Below are 22514 nucleotides of genomic sequence, written 5' to 3'. Positions count from 1 at the left end.
ACACTGTGTCCAATATTTATGTTCATCATAAGGGGTCTTTGGGCTGCACTTCGTCTGGCCCCTCACCTAGGACCTGTCTGCCTTGGGTGACCCTACTAGGGGCATGAAGCCCCTGACAGCATAGCTCCTAGGATCATTGGGACACTCAAACCCCTCCACCACGATAAGGTGGCAGCCCAGGGAGAGGATTAGCAGACAACAGTTTGTTTTATTTAAAAAATGTTTGTATCTACATATATGTACCAGGCTTTAGTTGTCCCTTCATACAGCTGCCCCAGGTTGCAGGGAGGCCAGTGACACAGTTGACTGATGTGCAAAATTCACGAGTTATAACACAATTAAAACAACAACGTAAAGGTGAAAGTAGAAATGACAACGCAGGTTTTATTTATGCTCAGCCATGGACTCTGCACTGTGTGAACAAGATGGACATGATACCCACAAATAAATAAACAAAATAAAATAAAATCAATGAAGTACGTTTTTCTGACAAAATATCTTTACGATCACAAACTAACTTTACATGAGATAAATGTGCTGTTTTTAACATTTTACTGTCACAATTTAGCAGGTTTGTAATCTATACTCGAAAGGGGAAATTTTTATTTTTTTGTTATATTAGTAAGATAAATACATTTTGACTAATTCTTTCTATTTTGTGTCCGTTTAGCTCTTTACTCCATCATACTATTCTGTGTCTTCTTGTGGATCCCCTTTGTTTACTTCTACTATGAAGAAAAGGATGATGACAACACAAGCAAGTGCTCGGTAAAACCCACTTTTCTTCTCTTTCTCCTCCACGCAGCTGTAGCTCACTTAGATGTGGTGCCGAAGAGCTCACATTTTATTCCCATTCTGCAGCTACATCTGATCAACAGGAAAATGTAGAAACATCCTGAAGTAATTCAAGTGAAACTTTCCAGCAGGTTTCAGGCAACATGAATAAATTTATTTGCAGTTTTGAGATGATAAACAGTATTCAGTCCTCTGTTTTGCTTACTTGATTCTTGAATTTACTCTGTTACTCAGAAACTTCAGCTTCACACTGTTAGGTCATTTTGTTTTAATTTGTTAGTTTTTTTGTGTGTAATGCTTAAACTATTTTAATAGGGTAAAATAGAATCTATTTATTCTGTCACTAACTTTGGTACAGTACACAAGTATATAATGCTCTTTAAAAGTAAAATACTGTTTATCCATCTGTTTTCTTCCTTTGGCTTCATGAATAGTGTCCACTTTTGTTCATAAATACAGCAGTGAGCAGATTTCTCCCATTAATGACTGTATTTACTTCCCCTTCTGTCGTTCAAAATTACAGAGCTTGTTGTGTTCAGAATTAGCAAGTACGTGCTAGATTTATTAATTTTTTTTTCCCTAGAAATCAAAGATACACCATGTAGACCTTTTTGACCACTCATGGTGCTGTAAAGCAGTGTTTTGTACTCTGCAATTATGACTTTGAGAACATACATTCACAACATAGTTATGGAAGGATTTACAGTTGCAGAGCAACATGGAGCACACAGACAGATGAAGAAAAAAAAGACTAGAGCATTGTGAGAGTTTGTAAATGTTATATATGTTAGGGAAACAGCCACAATGTTTTTAACAGCTTGAATGCAAACAATACACCCACGATGGGTAAGTATATTTAATGTAAGGCATTTGGATAAAACTCAATTATTAGTTACAGTATATTAAAGTTTTTGTTAATGTGTGTAGTCACATTGTCCTGCCTTTGCCACTGCATTCACAGTACGAACTGAAGGCTCCTTATTATTCCTTCAGTTGTGACAAAATGTTAATTTTTTTTTCTTTAGAAGTCCCAGTGAGTGACGATATGACTGAGTAATTAGTGAGTCATAGCAGTGTGCCTTTCTCCTTGCCATGTGCCAGTTTTGAGCTGACAGAGGCACTTTCTCTCACAGATAGCGGGGTCTTTTGTATTGTTACTTTAAAAGACCCTTGAATAGCGCCGGATGTGACACGTTATCTCTGCAAAGTCAAACTGGATCTACACTTATTCAGTGTTGCGCTCACTTACTATAGCCCTTATCTAAATGGACTATGAACCTTTAACTCACTCACAATGAATAATAATATTTCACTTATGGCCATAATTGACCAGTTTAAAAATTTCCTTTCTTATAGCAAGTGAAAAATGCTCTGAAGTACACAGTTGGATTCGTCATAGTCTGCGTGGTTCTGCTTTTAATTGGGTGAGTTGGACACACAGATTGCTTCTTCTGCTTCACTACACAGCAGGTAAAGGGGTGTGTGGATATATCATTGTGTTGATGATGAAAAGGACACATCTACAGTGTCATTAGTCTGGTTGCGGTAACCGTTCAGGAGAATAAAAAAACCTACACCTCTGTTCAAAAATAGGTTTCTTCTTGTTCAAGTGAGTCTAAACTCAGTTTAACAAACATTTACAAATGCAGCATGTACTGATGCACATTCTCAGTCATATTTAATTCATCTGCAGATTTTACACTGCTTGTGTTCAGTGGCACCAGGCAGCTATAATAGATTTCCTCTGCAGCAGCAACAGCAACATACCTGAAGTCCAGCTTGAACGACTGAATGTGCTCTCTCAACCATTAAATGGGGCTCTGAAAGAAAGCTTATCTGGTTTGAAAAATAAGGAACACATGACTGTAATGTCTTACACCATAAAGTTTAGGGGACGTTTTTATAGACAGGACCAGTATAGCTACTCTTTTACCTCATGAACTGTAACTGTAGCTGCTTTGTTATATCACTTGTTGCTTTGATCCTTTAAATTTTGACAGGGATACGTTTTATCCTGAACTGCTTCACTGATACCAGGAGACATAATTGGCTTTGTTTCATGTCTGTCCAGTCGGCCTGTATGTGATTGAGGTTACAAGGCAAGACAACCTGGCAAAACCAATCACTATAGCAGATGTGTTTTCATTATTTTTAGTTTAGTAGATTCAGATAACAGTTCAATCTTACAAATTATATTTGTTATTTTCTGTACAAGTAGAACTTTGTAGAAACAAAGCGAAGATAGCATTTTAAAATTGTGAAACTAACATTTGTAGGCAAAAACAAATATACAAATTTTGGCATTCCAGGTCAAAATTTCTACCGTTTTGAACAATTAAGTGTAGTTGTTGAAAAATCTAATTTTCTTGAAGAACATGATATAAATACTTTTTATGATGGATCTGATGAAATTGGAACTATGACAATTTTAGCAACTGCATCATCAGGCAAAAAAAAATTAATTGTTAGTGGTGGAATAACAAAATATACACTTCTATTTTATTTTCTTTAATATTATTTTTGTGTAACTTATCAAGTAAATGCACTATTCAGTTGTTTAAGTCATAATTTATATACTAAATACTGATGTAGGAAGACCTAAAAGCAACCAGAATATTTTTAACTAACTTATTTTTTTTCTCCCCAGAGCATTTATTCCCATCCAGGCTCCATCCAATCAGAATTCCACTCAGTGGGAGAAAGTGCAGTACCTTTTTGAGGAGCTTGGCAGTAGTCGTAAGTACAGCTGCTTTATGACCTGATAATTTTACTAACGTTCTTACCACAAGTGGACAAATTTAATTTCTTTATGACTCTCCAAAGAACAATTCACTAGTTGTAGTCTTTACCCTTGGAACCATGTTTATTGTTCCCTCTTATTTGACAAAGTCCAAAATTATTTTTTGTTTATTTATTCTCTTCCTTTTTTATCTCCTGCTCAAAACAAATCAGGCTGAAATGCTGGCTAAATACCTATTTTGGGCATTTTTAAACAAAAATAATCACCAGACATGACATGTTGATTCTATAACATGAACCTTTTTATGTGTATAATATTTATTTATCAGTAGATTTCTTTGCTCTGTGATAGAATTAATAAAAAATGTGCTTTTAATAAATAAATGAAAGTTAACAACCTATTAGAAGCCTTTAAAAATACCCTAAAATGTACAGTAGTAATACAACATGTAAATCCAAGTGTTTATTGAGAACACTTATTTTAAGTTTCTTTGATTTTAATTTTTTTGCTAATTGTTCAAAATGAGTTATGATTTGAGGAAAGCTTAAATTTATCAGAAAAGATAAAGATTATGCATATTGTTTAGGAAATAAGCAGTATGTCAATGTGATTTTTGTACTAAAATTCTGAAAATATGTGGGAAAAAAAACAAAAAACGAAAGAACATTCATAAAAGATGTTAGCGCTCAGAACATAGGCTGGTTGTTGCTCTCTGCAGCTTGTTGTGCGCTGCGAGTCTTTTCCCAGCACAGCATCAAATATGCTTTAACTGCTCAGTACAGCTAAGAGAAATCAGCTCAGTGGTGTTTTATTTACCTTTAATGTACTTGTAGTGTGTAGTTTGCAACTGTCTGCTGAAGAAAATTTGAAGTTTCAAATAAAGTTTTGGTGAAAGTATAGAGTTTTAAAGACTGGATCAGGGTTGAAGCCTCTTAACATGAACATCACTGTCCACGTTAAGTAAATATGTAAATTAGTTGTGTAGCAATTTCCAAAATCTTTGTTTACAAAGTTGTATAAAATAAATTCTCCTCTTTGCATATTTTGAGTTTTTTTGCCATCATTTGGATTATGCTCTTCTTCAGATAAAAATAATTTCAAGAACATACTGTTTTCTACTAACCTGCCTTTATGGTATAGAGCAGACAAAAGTAATCATGTTTATTTGATTTTATGACTCGGTCTTGTTGGATATTGGATTTTTATCAGCTGCAGGGTATCGGTTACTTCTTTATAAAGGAAACCAGGTGAAACTGCTTGTTCTAAATGAATGTACTGCTGAACTCCATCTGAAGTAGATAAAGCTCAACATGTGTGCTATCAAAACTTGTGTTTAAAATGCAGTGCGGTATGCTAACAAGGTGACATATCAGTCATAAATGTGATGAGTAAAAAGACATTACTGCCTGCGGTTTTTAATTATTTAAAGTGAAATCATTCCAGAAGCCCATTACTACATCATAACTAACCACAATACATCTTGCTGGCCTTCTAAAAATGGAATGAGTAATAGCTTATAGATAAAATGTTGCATTCAGTATAAATTAGCAACTAACATACTGCTACGTCACAAATTCTTCTTTTAGTTCTGTCTGTATGTGCTCCTGTTCTATCTCTGTCTGTGAAAACATTGGATATTCTCTTTGTTTCATCAAAGGGCCACTGATTGACTGTCTGACAGAACTAGTAGAGCTAAGATGGATTGTTTCCAGTCTGAAAACCGATATTCAAAAATAATCAAATGTTAAATGCAGTTTTACAAATGTGTTTTCTTTTTTGTCATTATGTCTTTAATGTCATCTTTAATTGAAACACTGACTTTATAGCCTAATTAGTGACGTAAAACACTTTGAGAAGTTACCATTTTTGTTTTGGTCTAAATCAGATGAAGTGATGGACTGCAGAGAAACCCTCTTTAGTTAAACATTGTCAGTGATTATGCTCATGCTAATGCAGGAGCATCGCCAAATATGGACCCCTTGCAGTTGTTTGGCCTTGTGCCATTTGTGGATGAAAAAGGAAGTTAAACCATCTGCCTCTCTGCTTAACAGTGGACCCCTAAATACTCTCCCTAACCTTCCTCCTTTGGCACAGGGGGAAATTGCTCTGCTGCTGAGGAAATGTGAGGATCATCCCCTTTTCTAATTCTCTGTCTCTTCTCTCTCCAGATGGGAGGTTAATTGTGTGAGGAAGACACTTTTGCCACAAAACACTCTTGACTTTTTTTGCAACAACTGTTAATTAAGTCTACGAAGTCTACTACATATTTAATGGTGAAAACATTAGACATGTTGAAGCGGTTTTACCCAAATATAGAGCAGACAAGTACTGAAGCTTTTAATTGTATTATTCAACATCATGTTGTGCGGTTTTGTACTTTTTTGTTATTCCTTGGGGGTGATGTTGGCGGGAGGTGGTGCAGCATTAGTTACTACATAAAGTACTTGAGCAGATTTATAATAGTTTACTTTCCCTACTTTTTCCTTTTGTCAGCTTAAGGGGAAAAAAATACATAATTTATTGCAACTGCACATGTGAATATAACTTAGAAAATGAGCAAACGTATATTTTTTAAGGTTATTTGACCTACAAGCCAATCATTTTACAAGCCCTCAGACATTTACTGACTGAAAATATAACCATTTCATACAGAAATGTGAAAATGAAACCACAGATAAAGAGATAAATGGTTGGATTCATATACAAATGAGAGGATTAAGATAAAAAAAATCTGTTTTTGCTTTTGTAGAGCATGTAAATAAATAAATAAATAAAGTTATTTACAGTACAATACAGTACAATTTGGCCCAGATGCCCCCTCCTGACCTGTGCAATGAAACAAAGAATAATTTAGTTTTACATTGCTCCCATGATTCAGTGTAAAATAATATAACTTGTTCTTCTTTGTTTGTTTGCTCTTCTGTAGCCAGAAATCACCCATTATTGTTACTGTACAATATTTTTGATTGTGTTCTGTTATTGTATTGATACAGAGTTTTTTCTTATGTCCAAATGCTTGTTGGCCTTTGAATTAAGGAATTTTCTTTTTTCTTTTCTTTACGTGGTAAAGCTCTTTACAAACAGGAGGTTATATCTACGGTGTTTCAAGACGCAGCTGCTCTCTGGTTGCTTTCGATGATTCTGTCATTCCACTGAAGGAGGGTGCCAGAGCTAAAGGAGCTTCTCAAATAACACCTCTTTGCATAAGACTCATACCTGAACACGAGCCTGAAGGGCTATATGCAGAATGAGATAAGAGCTACCTCATTCCATTGGTTTTTAAATTGACGCTGTGCAGATGTGGAAACACCACTGATAATTTACAATATTCCCTATGTTTAATCCCCGGAAAATCTGCTCAAGAAACGAAGAAGACTGGCAGCAAACATCTATCCTTTGCTTTGTGTAGTCCATGAACAGAATGTTCTCTATGCAGAACATAAAGCTATTGTCAGTTTTACCAAGCTCACCCCTAAACAAAGGCAGTAAAATCACAATGAAAAGCTTAGGAATGGGAAACAGGTATTTAAATGTTAATGTTAAGCCTGGCTGTCAGACTTCAGAGTTGTCTTTCGTATATATATATATATATATATATATATATATATATGTGTGTGTGTGTGTGTGTGTGTGTGTGTATGTATGTATGTATATATATTTTCCAAGTCTTTACCTGCTGCGTTTGAAACGTTTCTTAGTGATGTGATTGAGGATATAAACAGCCCAAATTATACATGCCCTGAATAATGACTTAATATTCCTAAAGAATTGCCATTGTCAAGGAGAAAGACAAGGAGAGACCCACCTGTGACCAAGCTGACAGGTGGTCTGGGCTTTATAAAGTTGCTGTTGAGAGGATGTGGGATATTTATAAAAGGGCAAATGTGTAGCTTTTTTTATTTAGAAAGCTATGACAGGTGGGATCTTGACAGGGGAGTGAGGCAATCAGTCTCCTCATCAATCCCTGTCTTCTAACTTTATCTGTGGCAGCTGGTGTGACACCCACTGTTGTGTTTGCCTCATAGGTGGTCCTCTTTCTGCCTCAGAGGTTACACAAATCAACTCAACCCTACAATGAAAGTCGTTTGAATACTTTTATTGTTTGAAGGATTGAATCTAGGAGTGCCTAATTGCTCACATAATGTGTCGTCATTTAAAAGAAAATTAACATGTTCTCCTATTCCTTTCCAAGAAATTAATTTGCAGAACTAATACAGCGGTGCTGTCTTGCTGTTGTTAATGAGCTGTTTATAAGCATCAGGTGTGTAGCCTATTAGTGATAAGTTGAACTCCATGTTATCTTTGAGACATTTGAAGGAACACATTAAACTAATCATTAAAATTATTTACTCCATGGTAACGCAGCACCTGTGAACTGCTAAGCTATGATTTTGAGAGTACACCAAAAGACACAATGTACAAAGAATGTTCGTTGAAGTAGCAGATTAAAAAAGATATCCTAAGTTTTAGTCTAATATTTTTCAAAGTCATAGCAAAAACATCCTTGATTTTTAACAATACTTCTTAAATAAATCATTCTTGTTGTAGTCTTGGTAAATTTCCACATATTTTGAAAAAAAAGTCTTCTTAAGCATGCTTACTATAGTTTACTAGCAGTTGTTAAACCCAAGACATGCTTACACCTATTATATGCCTCCATGTAGTTATATTAATCCTGACAAACTACAGTAGTACTCTCCAAAAAGGGTAAACTAAACTGAACTTACTCTTAAAAAGAAAAAAAAAATAAAATTTTATTGAAATAAAATTAAAATGCACAATAGAAAGTATATGCTCTTGAGATTTTGCACATGTAGCAAAGTGTCTATTGATGTTTCTTCTCAAGGTCTAGGTCAAATTTCTAATGGTTTCCTTTTCACTTTCAGATGGTTTGCCAGCTCTGTCTTTCTCCATCAGCTCCTTGACCTTGATTGGCATGTTGGCAGTGATCACTTACACTGTGAGTTGAGACCTGAAATATTTATTTTGTGTTGTTTTGTGCTTCATCATTGGAGTGACATAAATATGCATGATAATTACAGCAAATCATTCAATGAACAGACTTTCATATCTGGACACCTTTGTTGCAAAAAATAAAGCCAGTCTGACTGAAAGAACTGACTTTAAGAAATTAGAAAAGACTGAAAAAGCAATCAAACATGATTCGCTAACCTTTTTGTGGTTAATGTACTTGTACTTTTTAGGTTCACAGAAATTTTCTAAATAGTTGCCATTTTTATTGGGATGTATCTAGTGATTGAGTGGTGGTTCAGTAAAAGCAGTGTGTTGTGATTTTATAGCTCTAACATTCAATTGATCAAATTGCCTAGACTGCTGTCTTTTTACTTTAGCACTTGACTTTTCATGATGTATGGGTGCCCCTCACAGGTTTATCAACCACTTATCTGCATATATATAGATAGATAGATATATAGATCTGCCCCAGTGTCCATTAATATATGCCTGTATTTTGATTCTCTTTGCATTCTGCAGTTTTTCACTTTTCCCCCCCCCTAGAAGATCAGAAAAATTGACTTGTTAATGGTGTCCATTTTTCATGGCCGTTATCTTGGTAACTAGACTGTGAATATTCCCTGAAGCTGCTTGTGCTGGTGTCAGAGGCGCAGAACGCATAATGGTGCCTACTGCAGAAATATACAAAGAAAAAGGAGGAAAAAAAAACCCAACAAAAAAACTACTCTGGTATCAAATCCGGGAGTGAAAGTAAAAGTGACAGCCAACCCCAATCTATCCAGTTTCTGTTTAGCTCAAAAAGTCCTGTTTGACAAATTACACAACAATTGAATGTGGAGCGCTTAATAAATAATAGACAAACGAGTCAAGTAAGTTGTCTCCAATCTCCATTTAGGACATACAATCCGTCTCAGCTGAGGTTTTATCTACTGTTTTCACTTGCCTCTCATAGTTCTCTATATAGTGGATAATTACCCAGTTCAATTGAACAATGGTACTGTGCTTACTTGCTCTGACCATTGTTGCTATGGACTCTGTAAAAGCTCAGAGGAAATCAAAACTCCCACTGTGTCCTGATTTTTGATCTTCTTGTTTGGTTGAATCCAGTCAGAGGAATGAGCCCTTTAGGCAACAACAGCAGCTGGCGCTCCCTTTTTTGTGGCAGACAACAGAAAATGCTCTGTATCCTTTTGTGTACTGTATTTGCTCTCTCTTCTAATCAGTAAAGCTCTTCATAGTGGCAGTCAGTCCAAATTTACAACAATTTGTGTGATTTATCATCTCCTACAATGTGTGCTGTTTTTTTAATGCCATTCAGCCTGATTAACCCATTGAAATACTAGTGACTTGTTCCGTAAGCAGTGGTTATGCACTCCATGATTCCTCCACAAATTTGTCTCTACATATAACTATCCTGCTACTCTTAGCGCAAACTCAATGTCTCTGCTATTTTCTTTTGCTCTGGAAATACAAGAGACATGCCTTCTGATTGACAGATCCTAGTCCACTCTAAATTTTTCTGCAGTAACAGGGCTAAAGGAGCTTGGCCCATTATTTTCAAAATCAAAATAGAAAAACCCTAAATGCATGTAGAGTGAAGTAGCTTTTGTTACTTGTCTAACTTTGCTTTCTTGAGTAGCTGCCAGCTCTCTAAATGTTGTGTAGCATTGGCGTTCATGAAATGAACGCAGTTCTTCTTTGTCTCATTATTCCCCAATAGTTAATGTAGGAATCCCAGGTTCTGAAAAAATCTACCATCCATGGAAGGAGCATTTTCACGATGAAGGCCAATTAGTTAGCTGGTTGTCAGCATATTCATTGTCACATACTCAGCTAGATATCATGGTTGGTTAGACTGAGGCAGATATATAGTTCTGTCTGTCTATAGCTTACAAGCTTGAGGGTAGGGTTGACATTACATCATGAAACTTTAAATTTGAGACCTGTTCAAAACATCTGGAACAAAAAAAAAACAAACAACTAAAATATAATTAACTGTAATTCTTCAATTTAGTGCAACATAGTTATCAGTCTTTTATAATACATTTCAATGCAGTTATCTTATTTACTTTATTTTGAGTTTAGGTTGAAATGTGTTTTTTTTCTTTTTCTCATTTATTTTACTAACACACTGTATGTTTGAACCAAGATGTTTTTTTTAATGTTTGTAAATTCAAGCAAGACAAATAGAAGTTCTTACAATGATTTTGGTAATTTAGCGAAGAAAAATATCTAAATGAATCAAATTTATTATAAGATTGAGTTTAGTAATTATTAGACCTATTTTTGCTGGATTAAAAAAAAAACCCACAAAGAAGCTTTTCTACTGATAGATTTCCTGACATAACTGTTGTGATTTCTTCTTAAAAATGTTTGGGTTAAGGTTCTAAACTTTTAATGGATGAGCTTTGTTGTTATAGAATCCCAGTCAATACGTAAGCATATATCGTGAGTAGGTTCACTGGTGTGGGTTGTCTTTCACAATCTTTCTATTGAACAGTGGGGGCTGGGATCGCCCTACTTCCTCCTCCTTTTGGCTTCACCATCACTAGTGCAAAAGGCAACAAAGAGAAGGCTTGTGTAGGAAATCTGTATCTAAGTTCTCCCTCTTCCCACTCAGCAGGAATAAGAATCTCTGTGATTTTATCCAGTGACTTCCACCCTAAGCCACCACACGCATGGAGTCACACACATTCCCATTTATTCTAATGCACCATTCCTGGTTAGTTTTGACCCACTGTTGCTTTTCAAATAAATTTAATGAGCATGCATCATTACGTGTAAAAATGTAAACTCCTTTGGAAGTGATTTCACATTTCTCTGTGTAGTTGCACATTTGAAGGGAAGGTAAAGGGAAATGTTTCTCTGGGGATCTGGGACAGGTTTTCCTTTTATGAGTGTATTTGATATTCGGGACATGCTCTGGCCCTAAGAGCTCCATGATTCATTGCAGGAGGCGACATTCGCCCATAGCAGAGATCCACAGCAGAGACTAATAATAGTGTAGCCTGACTTTGTATCCCACGCGGCTCTCTTAATGCTACCTTAACACTGCGAAAGTAGTAAAAGTTATTTTACCAAAAAAATAGGGGAAAAAAAAAAACATTAGTCTGATGGTTTTCCTGTTGAGAAGTAGGAGGAGTGTAGCATATATTCAACGAGCTGGAGTTATCACTTCACAGAAGGTCTCTTTGATTTATTATGTACTTATAAAATGACACTTCTGAAAGTTTGTAAAAGTGACACACAGCAGTGAAAGCATTGGCATGTCGCTTTCACTGAAGTTTTTATTGTTTGGTTGGTTTCCTGTTACTGAATATATCCTTCATTTTTAATGAAGGTTCAGACATCCCTATAAAAGATTGAAAACCATTCAGCTTAAAGTAGCTTTTAAATTTTACCTATATTCTCTTTCTGTCTTTCATCCTGTTTGTATCTGAGTCTGCCATTTGTTTTTGCTTCTACACTGTTACTGCTTCCATCCACAGCCCCACTGCAAAGAAAAGAATACAAACAATATATTTATTATAAATCTAGCCATTCAAGAGTACCTTGTATAACTAGGGTACCTAACTCCAAATTTTTTTTTCTTTAAAATGATTGCTGTAAAATTTTGGAATTATGATATTGCTGTCACATGGGGGCACTGTTAAGCTGTAAATGCATCAGGGTGATATAAGGCAGTGATATCCGCACAAAATGGTTGCAGCAAATTCTTCAATAAACCTCAGCACAATTATAGATTCCACCATTTTAATCTTTTTTTCCCTCCACCCAAAATGACATAGCCTAAGAGTTTAGGGTCTGCATGATTTGCTGTATGCATGTGTGTGTTTACTTGCCCTCAGTTGACTGTTGTCATGTTTCACATTGTGATGTGCTGTCTGTCTGGCAGGAGTTGGTGTGTGTGGGCGGATACACGTGCCATATGTGCAATCCTGCTTTGACAATAGTGTGTGATTATAATAGTAGTTTTGCACTTTGTTTCAGGCATATGGAATGTCTGTTTTGCCTTTGAATATGATAAAAGGCACACGGAGTGTTGCCTATGAGCGCCTGGAGAACACAGAGGACATTGATGATGTTGAGCATCAGATAGAAAATCTGAAATCCAAGGTGAGTAAGTAAATGACTCAAAGCACCTACATGCATGTGACATAAAAAAATATTTTTAAAAAAGCTGTCAAATTTCCTCACAAGTCACAGAATAACACCAGAGATTAAAATCACACTTAATGTACTCTGCTTATTGACAGCATTTACAGTATATCACTAAACAGACTATTTGCTGTTTGTTTGTTTTGTCAAACTTGAACATCTGCACACTGATTTATTTTTCTGTCTTTCTTTGCTTGCCATTACATAGGATGAGCCTTGTTTTTGTCAGACTGCCTCAAACATGGGCAGCTTAAACAGGGAAATGAGAAAAAGAATTATTTGTCATTCTTCGATTGCGTCTTGCAAAGATTATTTCTAAGGAAAACCATTTTTGTGCTCATATTTGTCTCAAACAATAGACAACATGGAAAATTAAAGTACAACATAGAAGAGAAGAGTACCAGAAGTTTCATTGTTTGTCTAATATTTGGAAATGTGTTGTGTTTTTCAGATTTTTTGTTAAACAGAAAGCAGCATTTTATCACTTATTAGTAGATCACTTAGATTATGTCATAAAAATAATGCCTGGGATTTTCACTACACTTCTTTTAAGCTTCTTCTGTCTATTTACTAATATAAATAGAACTAAATAATGTAGCGAATGTCAAGTTTTCTTTGTAATACGTTTTCCAATCACTGGAAAGATATGTTACCTGTAGTTCTTCGTTTGCGTTGTTTACTCTAAAGGTCTTCATAAATCTTCAAGCAGTATCATGTCAGAAGTACAAGTTCAGAAATTCAATACATTCAGTAAATACATGCCTGTTCACCACTGGATTTTCTGGTACGTTGGTTTTCTTGCCAGTGTAAGGATGGACGTCCTCTGTCCTCAAAAGACAGACGTAACCTGGAGGAGTTGGAGGGCAAACTGCAGCTCCTCCGGCGCAGGGGAAGACACCTGGACATTGCAGAGAGGAACTGCTGCTCCAAACTTGGCAGAGCTCTCAGACCTATCAAGGTGAGTCTCCATTATGGAATTAGTTCCCAATCACAGAAGTAAATTATGTGGACAGTGTTAGAAACAAATGCAAAATCTTGATATTGGAATATTTGTTCTATGTTAATTTTCACTTTTTGATATTTGGGTTACTCAGTCAGGTTGTTTGATGTATCAGACAACTCTTAAAAGTTCTATAAAAATATCCTCCTTATATCTTGGTTTGTTTTCAACAGCTTCAGCCACTTTTCCTATACTTTTACTGAACTTACATCTTTTACTCAAGTTTTGATTTGGACTGCTCTAGATTTATTCTCAGTTCTACTTTATACTACCGCATATTTACACGAATCCCACGGGTCGTCTCTTCACCTAATTTACTCTGAAGTCTCTAAGGGAGTCTTGCATTTCTCAGACAGGATCTCACATTTCCCAAGAGGCGTACCACAACACCCGCAACCCTATCTTTGATTTTTATTCTTTTCGGGGTTGGTCAGCCAATAGCTGGACATCACAAATGCAATTTTAATATTATTGTTTCTATATTTCCCCAAGGACGCAGGGGTCAGAGAGAAGGAATCTTATGAAACCTCCTCTGGAAGCCACTTAAATACATCCCTAGCTTTGGACATGTTGGTACCAACACTTGTACTGCTCTCGTCCTTCAACACATCTAGAGATGAGCATTGATGAGGACAATGCAGGCACTTTCAGACCTCATTTTTTTCAGGGACTCTGACGCATGGGCTGTGCCTGTGATTTGGACTGTTCCATATTTAGGCTCAGTGATGGAGTGCAGGCCTCCAGTCAAAGAGCTGGGTGTTCAATCCCCAGTCCTGCCATTTGTGCAAGTGCTTTTGGGCAAGACACTAAGAGGAGGGAAAAAAATAAACTTATAGAGGGAAAATACATGACCAAAAGTAGTTTATGTAAGTTTGGGTGGATGAGCAAGTTTAAGTATTTTTAAAACTGAGGTGTGTAGCATTAAAAATATAATGTATTTGGTCATTCGGCGCAGTAAAAATGTCTCTCAATTTAGGCAATCAATTTGAGTTTTCCTAGACATCTAACAAATTTATATTCCAATTAAAATAGTACTTTGTTTTACATTAAAATTGTTAAATGAATAAAAGCACATTAACATGTTTGATAAAATTTGCTGTAGCTTCTGTTAAAAAGACCTTTTGCAACATACATGTGCTGTCATAAATCAAGATGTTACTTCTTCAAACCTTTCAACAACTTACAAGAGTATTATTATTTTTTCTTTCTGCCTTCTGCAGCTGCAAAACTAATTTATAAAGTTGAATGTGGCTGGCCAAAATGCTACTGTGATGATTCATAGCAATGTCCCTGACATCCTGTTATTCATGTCTATGCTACCGTCATGCTCATGTATGTAGGTGTGCAACGATGCACCTTCAGTTTACATGACGGTGGTCTATAATGGTATGTGTGCTTCATATACCTTCAGTGATATGACTCATCCAAGGCAATGCACAGTTAAAATAGGTCATACTATTTTAATCACCTTTTTTATGTTAGAGATGGGACCAACTCAAACATTGGCTTGTAGTTCACCTGTTACTTTTCCACTGCAATTCATTTATCACTATTTTATTTCACTGCAGGCTTGCACAAACATTTTAACCCAGTATCTGTAACAGTTTGTCTTTAACCAAGAGGGTTGCTGCTAATGACAGTCCCCAGACTCAAATTTGAAGTAATGAGTTGGGAGATTAATTTATTGTACGCTGAGACACTGGTGTAGAGCGATAAGCAAAATGATTGTAATTTCAGTGGCACCACTGTCTTCTGGGCACATTCTGTTCTTTTTATGTTAATTTTCCTGTTTAACAGTTACTCAACATGTTGAATGCTGACCGTTGAAATGTTCATTTACCTGACAAACATGTCAATGTGTTGATGGGATTTTAAAACAAATGCTAAAAATGAAGGCCCTCAGGTAAGAAAAGTGAAATTACTTTTTGTTTTGTTTTTAACGACTTCACTTTTCACATTTCAAAGTTATTTGATCTTTTTACTTGCCTTTGATTGGATTAAAAGAAAAAGGGCAAATTCATTTTACAATTGGGATTTCTGGTTTTATCTCTATTCTTCTCTAGTTTTTTGAAGTTGTCGTTTAGGTCATGGTATCTTAAATACTTGTGAGCTGTTGCACATTTCAGTCAGGTGTGCCTCAACAATTCTGCAATCTGACAACATTTTTGTTAAACATGAAAGTATAATTGGATGCATTATATCTTGTTCATTAGCTGAGATTGTATTTACCTTAGTTAGGACCTTGTATCACAGCACTTTTTGTCACTTTTTACAGGGTTTGTTGAAGGTTGGAGAATAATAACAGAAAGGTCACCAATGTGTGAATAAATGGCTTTAACTAATGAATGCAGACATCAGTATTACATATTTCTTGTGCACTTAGGAAATATGTGTGAACACTTTTATTAATGCAGTCGTGTCTTTAGATTTTGGGAAATAGCCTAAGTCATATAATATATTACATTGAATTTTTTGTTTGTTTGTTTTTGGTATAAAATGTGTTTTTCATTTTTAGAACATATTATGGTTTATCTCCTGTATTTTTTGGGTTGTACTCACTTTTTTGTCTTTAACATGACTTGCAAAAGGCTCACTAAAAAGCCGAGAGTTTTGCACAAGCCACCCACTTTTTGCTTCTCTGATTCTAAAATACTAACTAACCCAAACCTTTTGGGCTGTGCCTTTGCTTCCCTCTGTCACAGTGAAAAGTGCCAAACTGAGCCTCTCCAGTGCCATATGGTCTGTCTTTGACGAAAGACTTGACCGGGAGGTTACTTTTGCTGACCCAGTGGATACCTTTTACAAATGTTTATTTCCCTTTACTGGGGTTCACAAAGCCTCTTGATAGAGTCCACATCCTTCACCTGGTTAATTACAAAATTTTTTAACTGCTTTTTATTTATTTATTCATTTATTCACAGATCGTACTGGGCGGTTTCTTCATCCTGGTGGCACTGCTGTTTATTGTTGCCCTGTTCATTTCTAAGTAAGTCATTATTTGTCTTGTAAAATATAATCCTTCCCATAAAACAGCACTGTAATAAAATGCAGGGATTATGTAATAAAGGGGTCATTGTATACTGAGACTTTTTTGTGGTTTTTAGTTTGGATAAAGCACTTCACTCCGCTGGCATCAGTTCCGGGTTCATAATCTTTGGCACCAACCTAACCAATCCTCTGAATGAACTCCTGTTAGCCTTGCAGCCTGTGAGTATCCTCTCATATTTCATGTTGGAAAGATTATTATCTTCAATTAGGATATGCTTAAAGTCATATTTTCTTGTTTTCATCATAATTATCTGAAATGAAGCATAATTTAAAAGCTGTATCACAGCCATTCTTAAATGGACACTTAATACTCTTTAAGACTGTGCAATTATTCTTCAATGTGCTGCATCTCAACTTCAAATTAGCCAAATTTCATTTAGTTAGAGCAGCTACACACAGACATACACACTCAATGAATTGTCTTAACATTTTGTTAGTTCTTGCTCACGTTTCACTATAATCTGGTAGGCACCATTCACACCCCTTTCCTTCCTTCTGTTAAATAAATGTTTAAAAGGAAGCAATGTGTGCTTGAATCAACAACTTTATGTGCTGTTTAGTAAAAGTAAAATTGGTTCCATTTTACAAAAAAAAATATAGCAGAGAAACCTTTAGCGGGAGCACAAGTGTCAAATTGCGAGGATAATGGGTTGTTGTTTGCTTTAAGAAATTATGACCTTCGACCTCATGATTTTTGAGCCACTGTTTTTGAAACCACACATTTAATAGAAAAAACTAAACTAAAAAAAAACTATTGTATAAAACTTGTATTATTCCTATTTTGAAATGTTTAGAACCACAAATTAAAGACAAAATAAAGAAAAAACCCACAAATCAATACAATTCAAAAAGAACAATCCTGGCAGCAGCCTTTTTAAATTATGATTATTAGACTCTCTGCTGCACGCCCAACTAAATAACACTCAAGACTTAATGATAGCATTTACAGAAAAAAAATATTTTCCTGATTTTAACACTTTAAACACTTCTTTGTTTCTTGTGAAACCATTTTAAACAGAAAAACAAAAATTTTAAATCAAAATCAACAGTTTTTTTTGTACTAATAGTATTATTTATTTACAAGAAGAAAGCCAAAAACAACTTTTCTCTCACAAATAAACGATAGTTAAACTATCAATACTTAATTGAATAATGTGTTTTTCTTTTCTTAAAATTTTGTCCAAAAAAAATAAAAATCTAAGAAAACAAATTTCAGCAATTTAGTTTAGGATTTTTTTCAGAATTTCTGAAATGTTAGATTATCAAATCATAAACATTAGTGTGTTTTGATGGATCTTAATTGTATGATTGGTATTTTGGGCACCAAATATTTCTAAGGATAAAGGTATAATTTAGATGGGTTCTTTTTGTCATTTAACATTTTTGGAACTAGACATTTATGTTCAGTTTAACTTTGTAGTTTGATTTTTATGCAACAAGTTCAGATACCAGCATACTTTTTTTATATTTTTACATCACTAAAATGTTATTTGACCAAAGGCTTACAGAGTAAGTTTTTTTTAACATGTCAAACACTGAGATTGACAGAAAATCCAGTAACTACTGTTTCATCTTTACTCCAGGCTCCTGTTGCTAGACATAAACATGGGATGGAACATGCTCTTTTACTTACTATTCCACAGCAGATTTTGGAGAAGAACAAAATGACAGACAGCTCAGACCAATTAAAAATTGCTTCACAGAAAGTGGCATTGATTAAAAGTCTGAGACCAGTGGTTAGAAGGATGACTGTGGTATTTAGGAAATGAAGTGCTTCATATCAAGAGTGGGTTGTTAAATATGCAGGGATCAGGTTGTATGTTCTGTCTGAAATAGTCATATATATTAATCGTTGGTGTTCAGTGGATTTAATGATGTTTTGATGCAATTTAGCAGCTGATATATCCTTTCCATGATTTGTAGTAGATTAAATGTTACTGTTAATAAAAAAATGATTAGCAAATATTAATCTTTGAAATGTTGCTAGACTAAATAGTAGGATTATATAGCTATGATTTCCAGATAAATTAATGTGTATATATCTCCTTGGTTTCACAGGTTTTCCCGCTGGATTATATCCTGATTACTGTCATCACCATGTACTTCGTGCTCACATCCATGGCTGGTATCCGCAACTTGGGCATCTGGTTCTTCTGGATAAGAGTAAGCCAAGGACAAATTTCAGTTTTACTTTAAAGAAACTGACATATACTAGGGTTGCAAATTATTTAAATTAAATCAGTGCTCAAATCCTGATCGAAGTGGGGAAAAAGTATGTGATTTGAGGCTTGTTTAGGACAGCATTAATTCATTTGGGACAGTTTTGTCTTCAATACAGTACCTGTGTCCACTTAGTAAACATTTTAAATGATTAATTTAATTGTTTGTTTCTTTTTTTTAATAAATTGGATCATAATCCTTGAGTTTCTAATCAGTATTAGATGGAATCAGGTGATTTGCAGTATTTAGACTAGCAAAAATCAACTCTTTCTAACATCATTTGTGTTTAATCATCATACTGCAAAGAAACATCATATATGTGATGTTTGAAATGTATACATATATATGAAATCTTTAATTTGCTGACCTGACAGCAAACATTACACATGAAATGGTCATGAATCACAAAGACAACATGAACTGTCGAGAGACAGCTTCACTGACAAAATGTCAGCATCTATGCCGGGAGCATTTTAATAAGAATAATTTTATCGATCTCCAGAAGAGACTGAGATAAAAACTACATTTAGGATATCCATCCACGTAATTGAAGTAAAGCAGCTATTTATTAGATTTATGGGTCACAGTAATTGGTTTTATAAATAAAATCTTCTCTTCTAAACCTGTGTCAGCTTATAGGAAGTGAAACAGATTTGCCAACTAGTTAATTAGTCCACATGCAACTACTGAACACAATAATATTTATTCCATCCTTATTTCATTACTGATAACTGCTTTGACAATAAATTAACAATTAGGCTAACACAAATAATTAATCAATGTTTTATTTAAGTTGTTTAAAACTGTTAAAAATAATGAATTTTATTTATTTATGTTAATTATTTGCTAATAAGTAAATGATTTAATCATTAGTAGTGGAATCCAGACGGAAATCAATAAAAGTACTGCAGTAAATTAGATTTAAGTGGAGCTCTTAGTTTTGTGCCACTCCTCTGAAGGTTTTAGTCAGAAGCATCAGTGCTACTTGTGTTCAGAGTTACCATAGTTAAGAGCTCTGTTTATTAAAACATTTTAATTCTTATTTTTTTATTTTTGTCATCCCCCAATGCTGTCAAAACTGGTGTTGATTAATATTTATTTTCCTGGGTATCTATATCAATATTAAAATTCTAGTATTTTGATTAACCTAAAATGTCTAGTTCATCGCACATTAATGTGGTCTTTTTTTTTACATTTTTAGTTGTACAAAATACGACCAAAGAGAACACGCCCACAGGCTCTTCTGATCCTCTGCATGATTCTTCTTCTGATTGTCCTACACACCAGCTACATGATCTACAGTCTGGCCCCACAGTATGTCATGTATGGCAGCCAGAAATATCTTGTACAGGTGAGAGTGAACTTGATGTAAATTTCTGTACCTTTCTAGTTTGTTTAGTTTTCCTAAAGAGTGCAAGCTGCAAGGGCGGGTTTCCAAGAAAGGCACTGTCAGTCAGTCAGTGGGTTCAAACTACTTTGGTCCAGCTTGGTGTAGGCAGTAGTATGGTCTCTATAGGCTGGCAGCCAGGCTTTTAGACTCCTGTTCTTTTTAAATTCTGTCTATCTGTCAGACAATGTGGCTTTTTGCTGTGTGGATCTGTTCTTTGACAGTATACCCTCTGTGTTCTGATGTAGCTCTGCTCTGTTTCTGTGGGCGTGTATGCATTTGGTTTCAATAAACACTTGTGTGTGTGTGTGTGTTTTTTCTAAAATATATATATATATACTATGCTGCATAATTCAAATGAACCATGGTGCTGTTTTGCTAAAACATTGTTTTTAACTGAACAAAAGCAATCATTTGCAAACTAGCTGAAGACTCAGAGGGTAAACATAGTTTATTCCTACATGTCTTTTCACCTTCTTGCATTTTAATTTATTTTCTTTCTTTGCCATGCTAGCCAACTAAAGTATATACACTCATTGGCCACTTTATTTTGTGCACCTGTTCAATTGCTTGTTAACACAAATAGCTAATCAGCTGTAACAAGCAATTATTTGACCTACTGTTGCCTTTCTATTATCTTAATCCACTCTGCCCATTTTCCTCTGACCTGTGACATCAACAAGACGTTTTCCTGCACACAACTACCACTAACTATATTTTCTTTTTTTTTTTTTGGACCATTTTCTGTAAACCTTAGAGATGGTTCATGAAAATCCAAGATTTCTGAAAATCCAAGTTTCAGAAATACTCAGACCAGCCGGTCTGGCACCAGCAACCATGCTCCTTTCACAGTCAATTTAATTCCTTTCTTCCCCCCATTCTCATGAATTTAAGCAAGTTTTCTTTACTACATCTAGATGCTTAAATGCATTAATTTAATGTTATGTGATTGGCTGATTAGCTTTTTGTGTTAAAAAGCCTTTGAACAGGTGTACCAATAAAGTAGCTAGTGAGTGTAAGTACCTCCACAATGCAGTGAAAGAGCAAAATAGTATCACCTAAAATTGATATTAGGGTAAATATTTTTGGTTTGCCTCTGTTACAAGTAGGATTTTTTGAAATTACTAAAATGAGAATGGGTCTTGGCTGTTATGGGGGATTCTTTTGAACTTGTAGTTTCTACTTTTTTGTTAAACTCTAACAAAACATTTTTGTTTTTTGATCAGAGTCAGGTGCCTTCAGCAAGTCCTGTGTCTGGAAATGGCACCACAAGGATTTGTGATGCAGATGCACCTGCGGGTGAGTTTCCTATTATATTGTCAAAAAGCTACTCCCAACAGGTTGAGTCTATAATAGAAGAAATGCACGACTGTTTACATCCCAACTATTTCATGTAGTACACTATTTGGTCATCTTCATCATTATACATTAGAGCAAATCAAATTAAGAACAAACATTTGCTCATGGAGGATGTAGCTTATAGTTGTCACCATGCCAATGCTTATTAAGATATGTCAGCCATGAAAACATAAATGTGTAAATGTACATCACACCAGTGAGCTTTATTATGGTAATTTATTCATTTGACTAATGCTCAGGTCTTGGTCCATCTGGTAGTGGGGTGGACACTGTGGTGCAAAGACAAGATGGATTTAAAATTCAGATTTTGTGTAGAACAACATTCGGTCATATATTATCTGTACATAGGAAGAGTTCTTACATTCCGGAAGAGTTCTTACATTCCTATCTGTGTTACAGTACTTGGCTTTTAGTGCTTGTATCACAAATAAGATTTAAAAGATAAAAACAAAATAGCACTGTGATGCTTTTGAAGGCTCTCAAATGCTCTCATCAAATGTCTGATTGGAAGCCAAAAAAAAAAAAAGAAAACTGACTGGCCCTGAAGTGAGCACGGCCCATCTTTGTTTCTGATTGTCAGATACGACTGACCTCAGACTGACTGACGATCACTGTTTGCAAGTTAAGATAATTTACAGATTCTTAAAGCAAACACATGTATGTATCAGTAGTATTTTTTCTGCTTTACAAGGAACATAAAAGCTATTTTCCTTATCTAGAAATGTGTAATATTCATCCAGATTTTTCTTCTCTGCCAATTGAAGCACATACTTAATCCACCCATTCTTTCAGATAAGATGGAACAGGTGGATTAGACACGTGGTTCACATTGC

At 35.1% G+C, this 22514-nt stretch overlaps 1 protein-coding gene across 1 annotated transcript in view; it reads left to right on the top strand.

The window, feature by feature from the left end:
* The window catches only part of lmbrd1 (LMBR1 domain containing 1), a 50473-nt gene that overhangs the window by 15155 nt on the left and 12804 nt on the right, over positions 1 to 22514 (top strand). The window contains exons 4-14 of the mRNA XM_017412710.3: positions 671 to 768; positions 2152 to 2219; positions 3443 to 3531; positions 8422 to 8495; positions 12500 to 12625; positions 13473 to 13625; positions 16589 to 16653; positions 16772 to 16874; positions 18774 to 18878; positions 20137 to 20286; positions 21549 to 21621. Coding sequence (XP_017268199.1) covers positions 671 to 768; positions 2152 to 2219; positions 3443 to 3531; positions 8422 to 8495; positions 12500 to 12625; positions 13473 to 13625; positions 16589 to 16653; positions 16772 to 16874; positions 18774 to 18878; positions 20137 to 20286; positions 21549 to 21621 — 1104 coding nt within the window. The remainder of the gene's footprint in view (positions 1 to 670; positions 769 to 2151; positions 2220 to 3442; positions 3532 to 8421; positions 8496 to 12499; positions 12626 to 13472; positions 13626 to 16588; positions 16654 to 16771; positions 16875 to 18773; positions 18879 to 20136; positions 20287 to 21548; positions 21622 to 22514) is intronic.

Source organism: Kryptolebias marmoratus, linkage group LG22 (assembly GCF_001649575.2).
Source record: "Kryptolebias marmoratus isolate JLee-2015 linkage group LG22, ASM164957v2, whole genome shotgun sequence".
NCBI classification, from domain to species: domain Eukaryota; kingdom Metazoa; phylum Chordata; class Actinopteri; order Cyprinodontiformes; family Rivulidae; genus Kryptolebias; species Kryptolebias marmoratus.
Note: the sequence above shows the minus strand (reverse complement) of the source record. Positions and strands in the feature narration are given on the sequence as shown.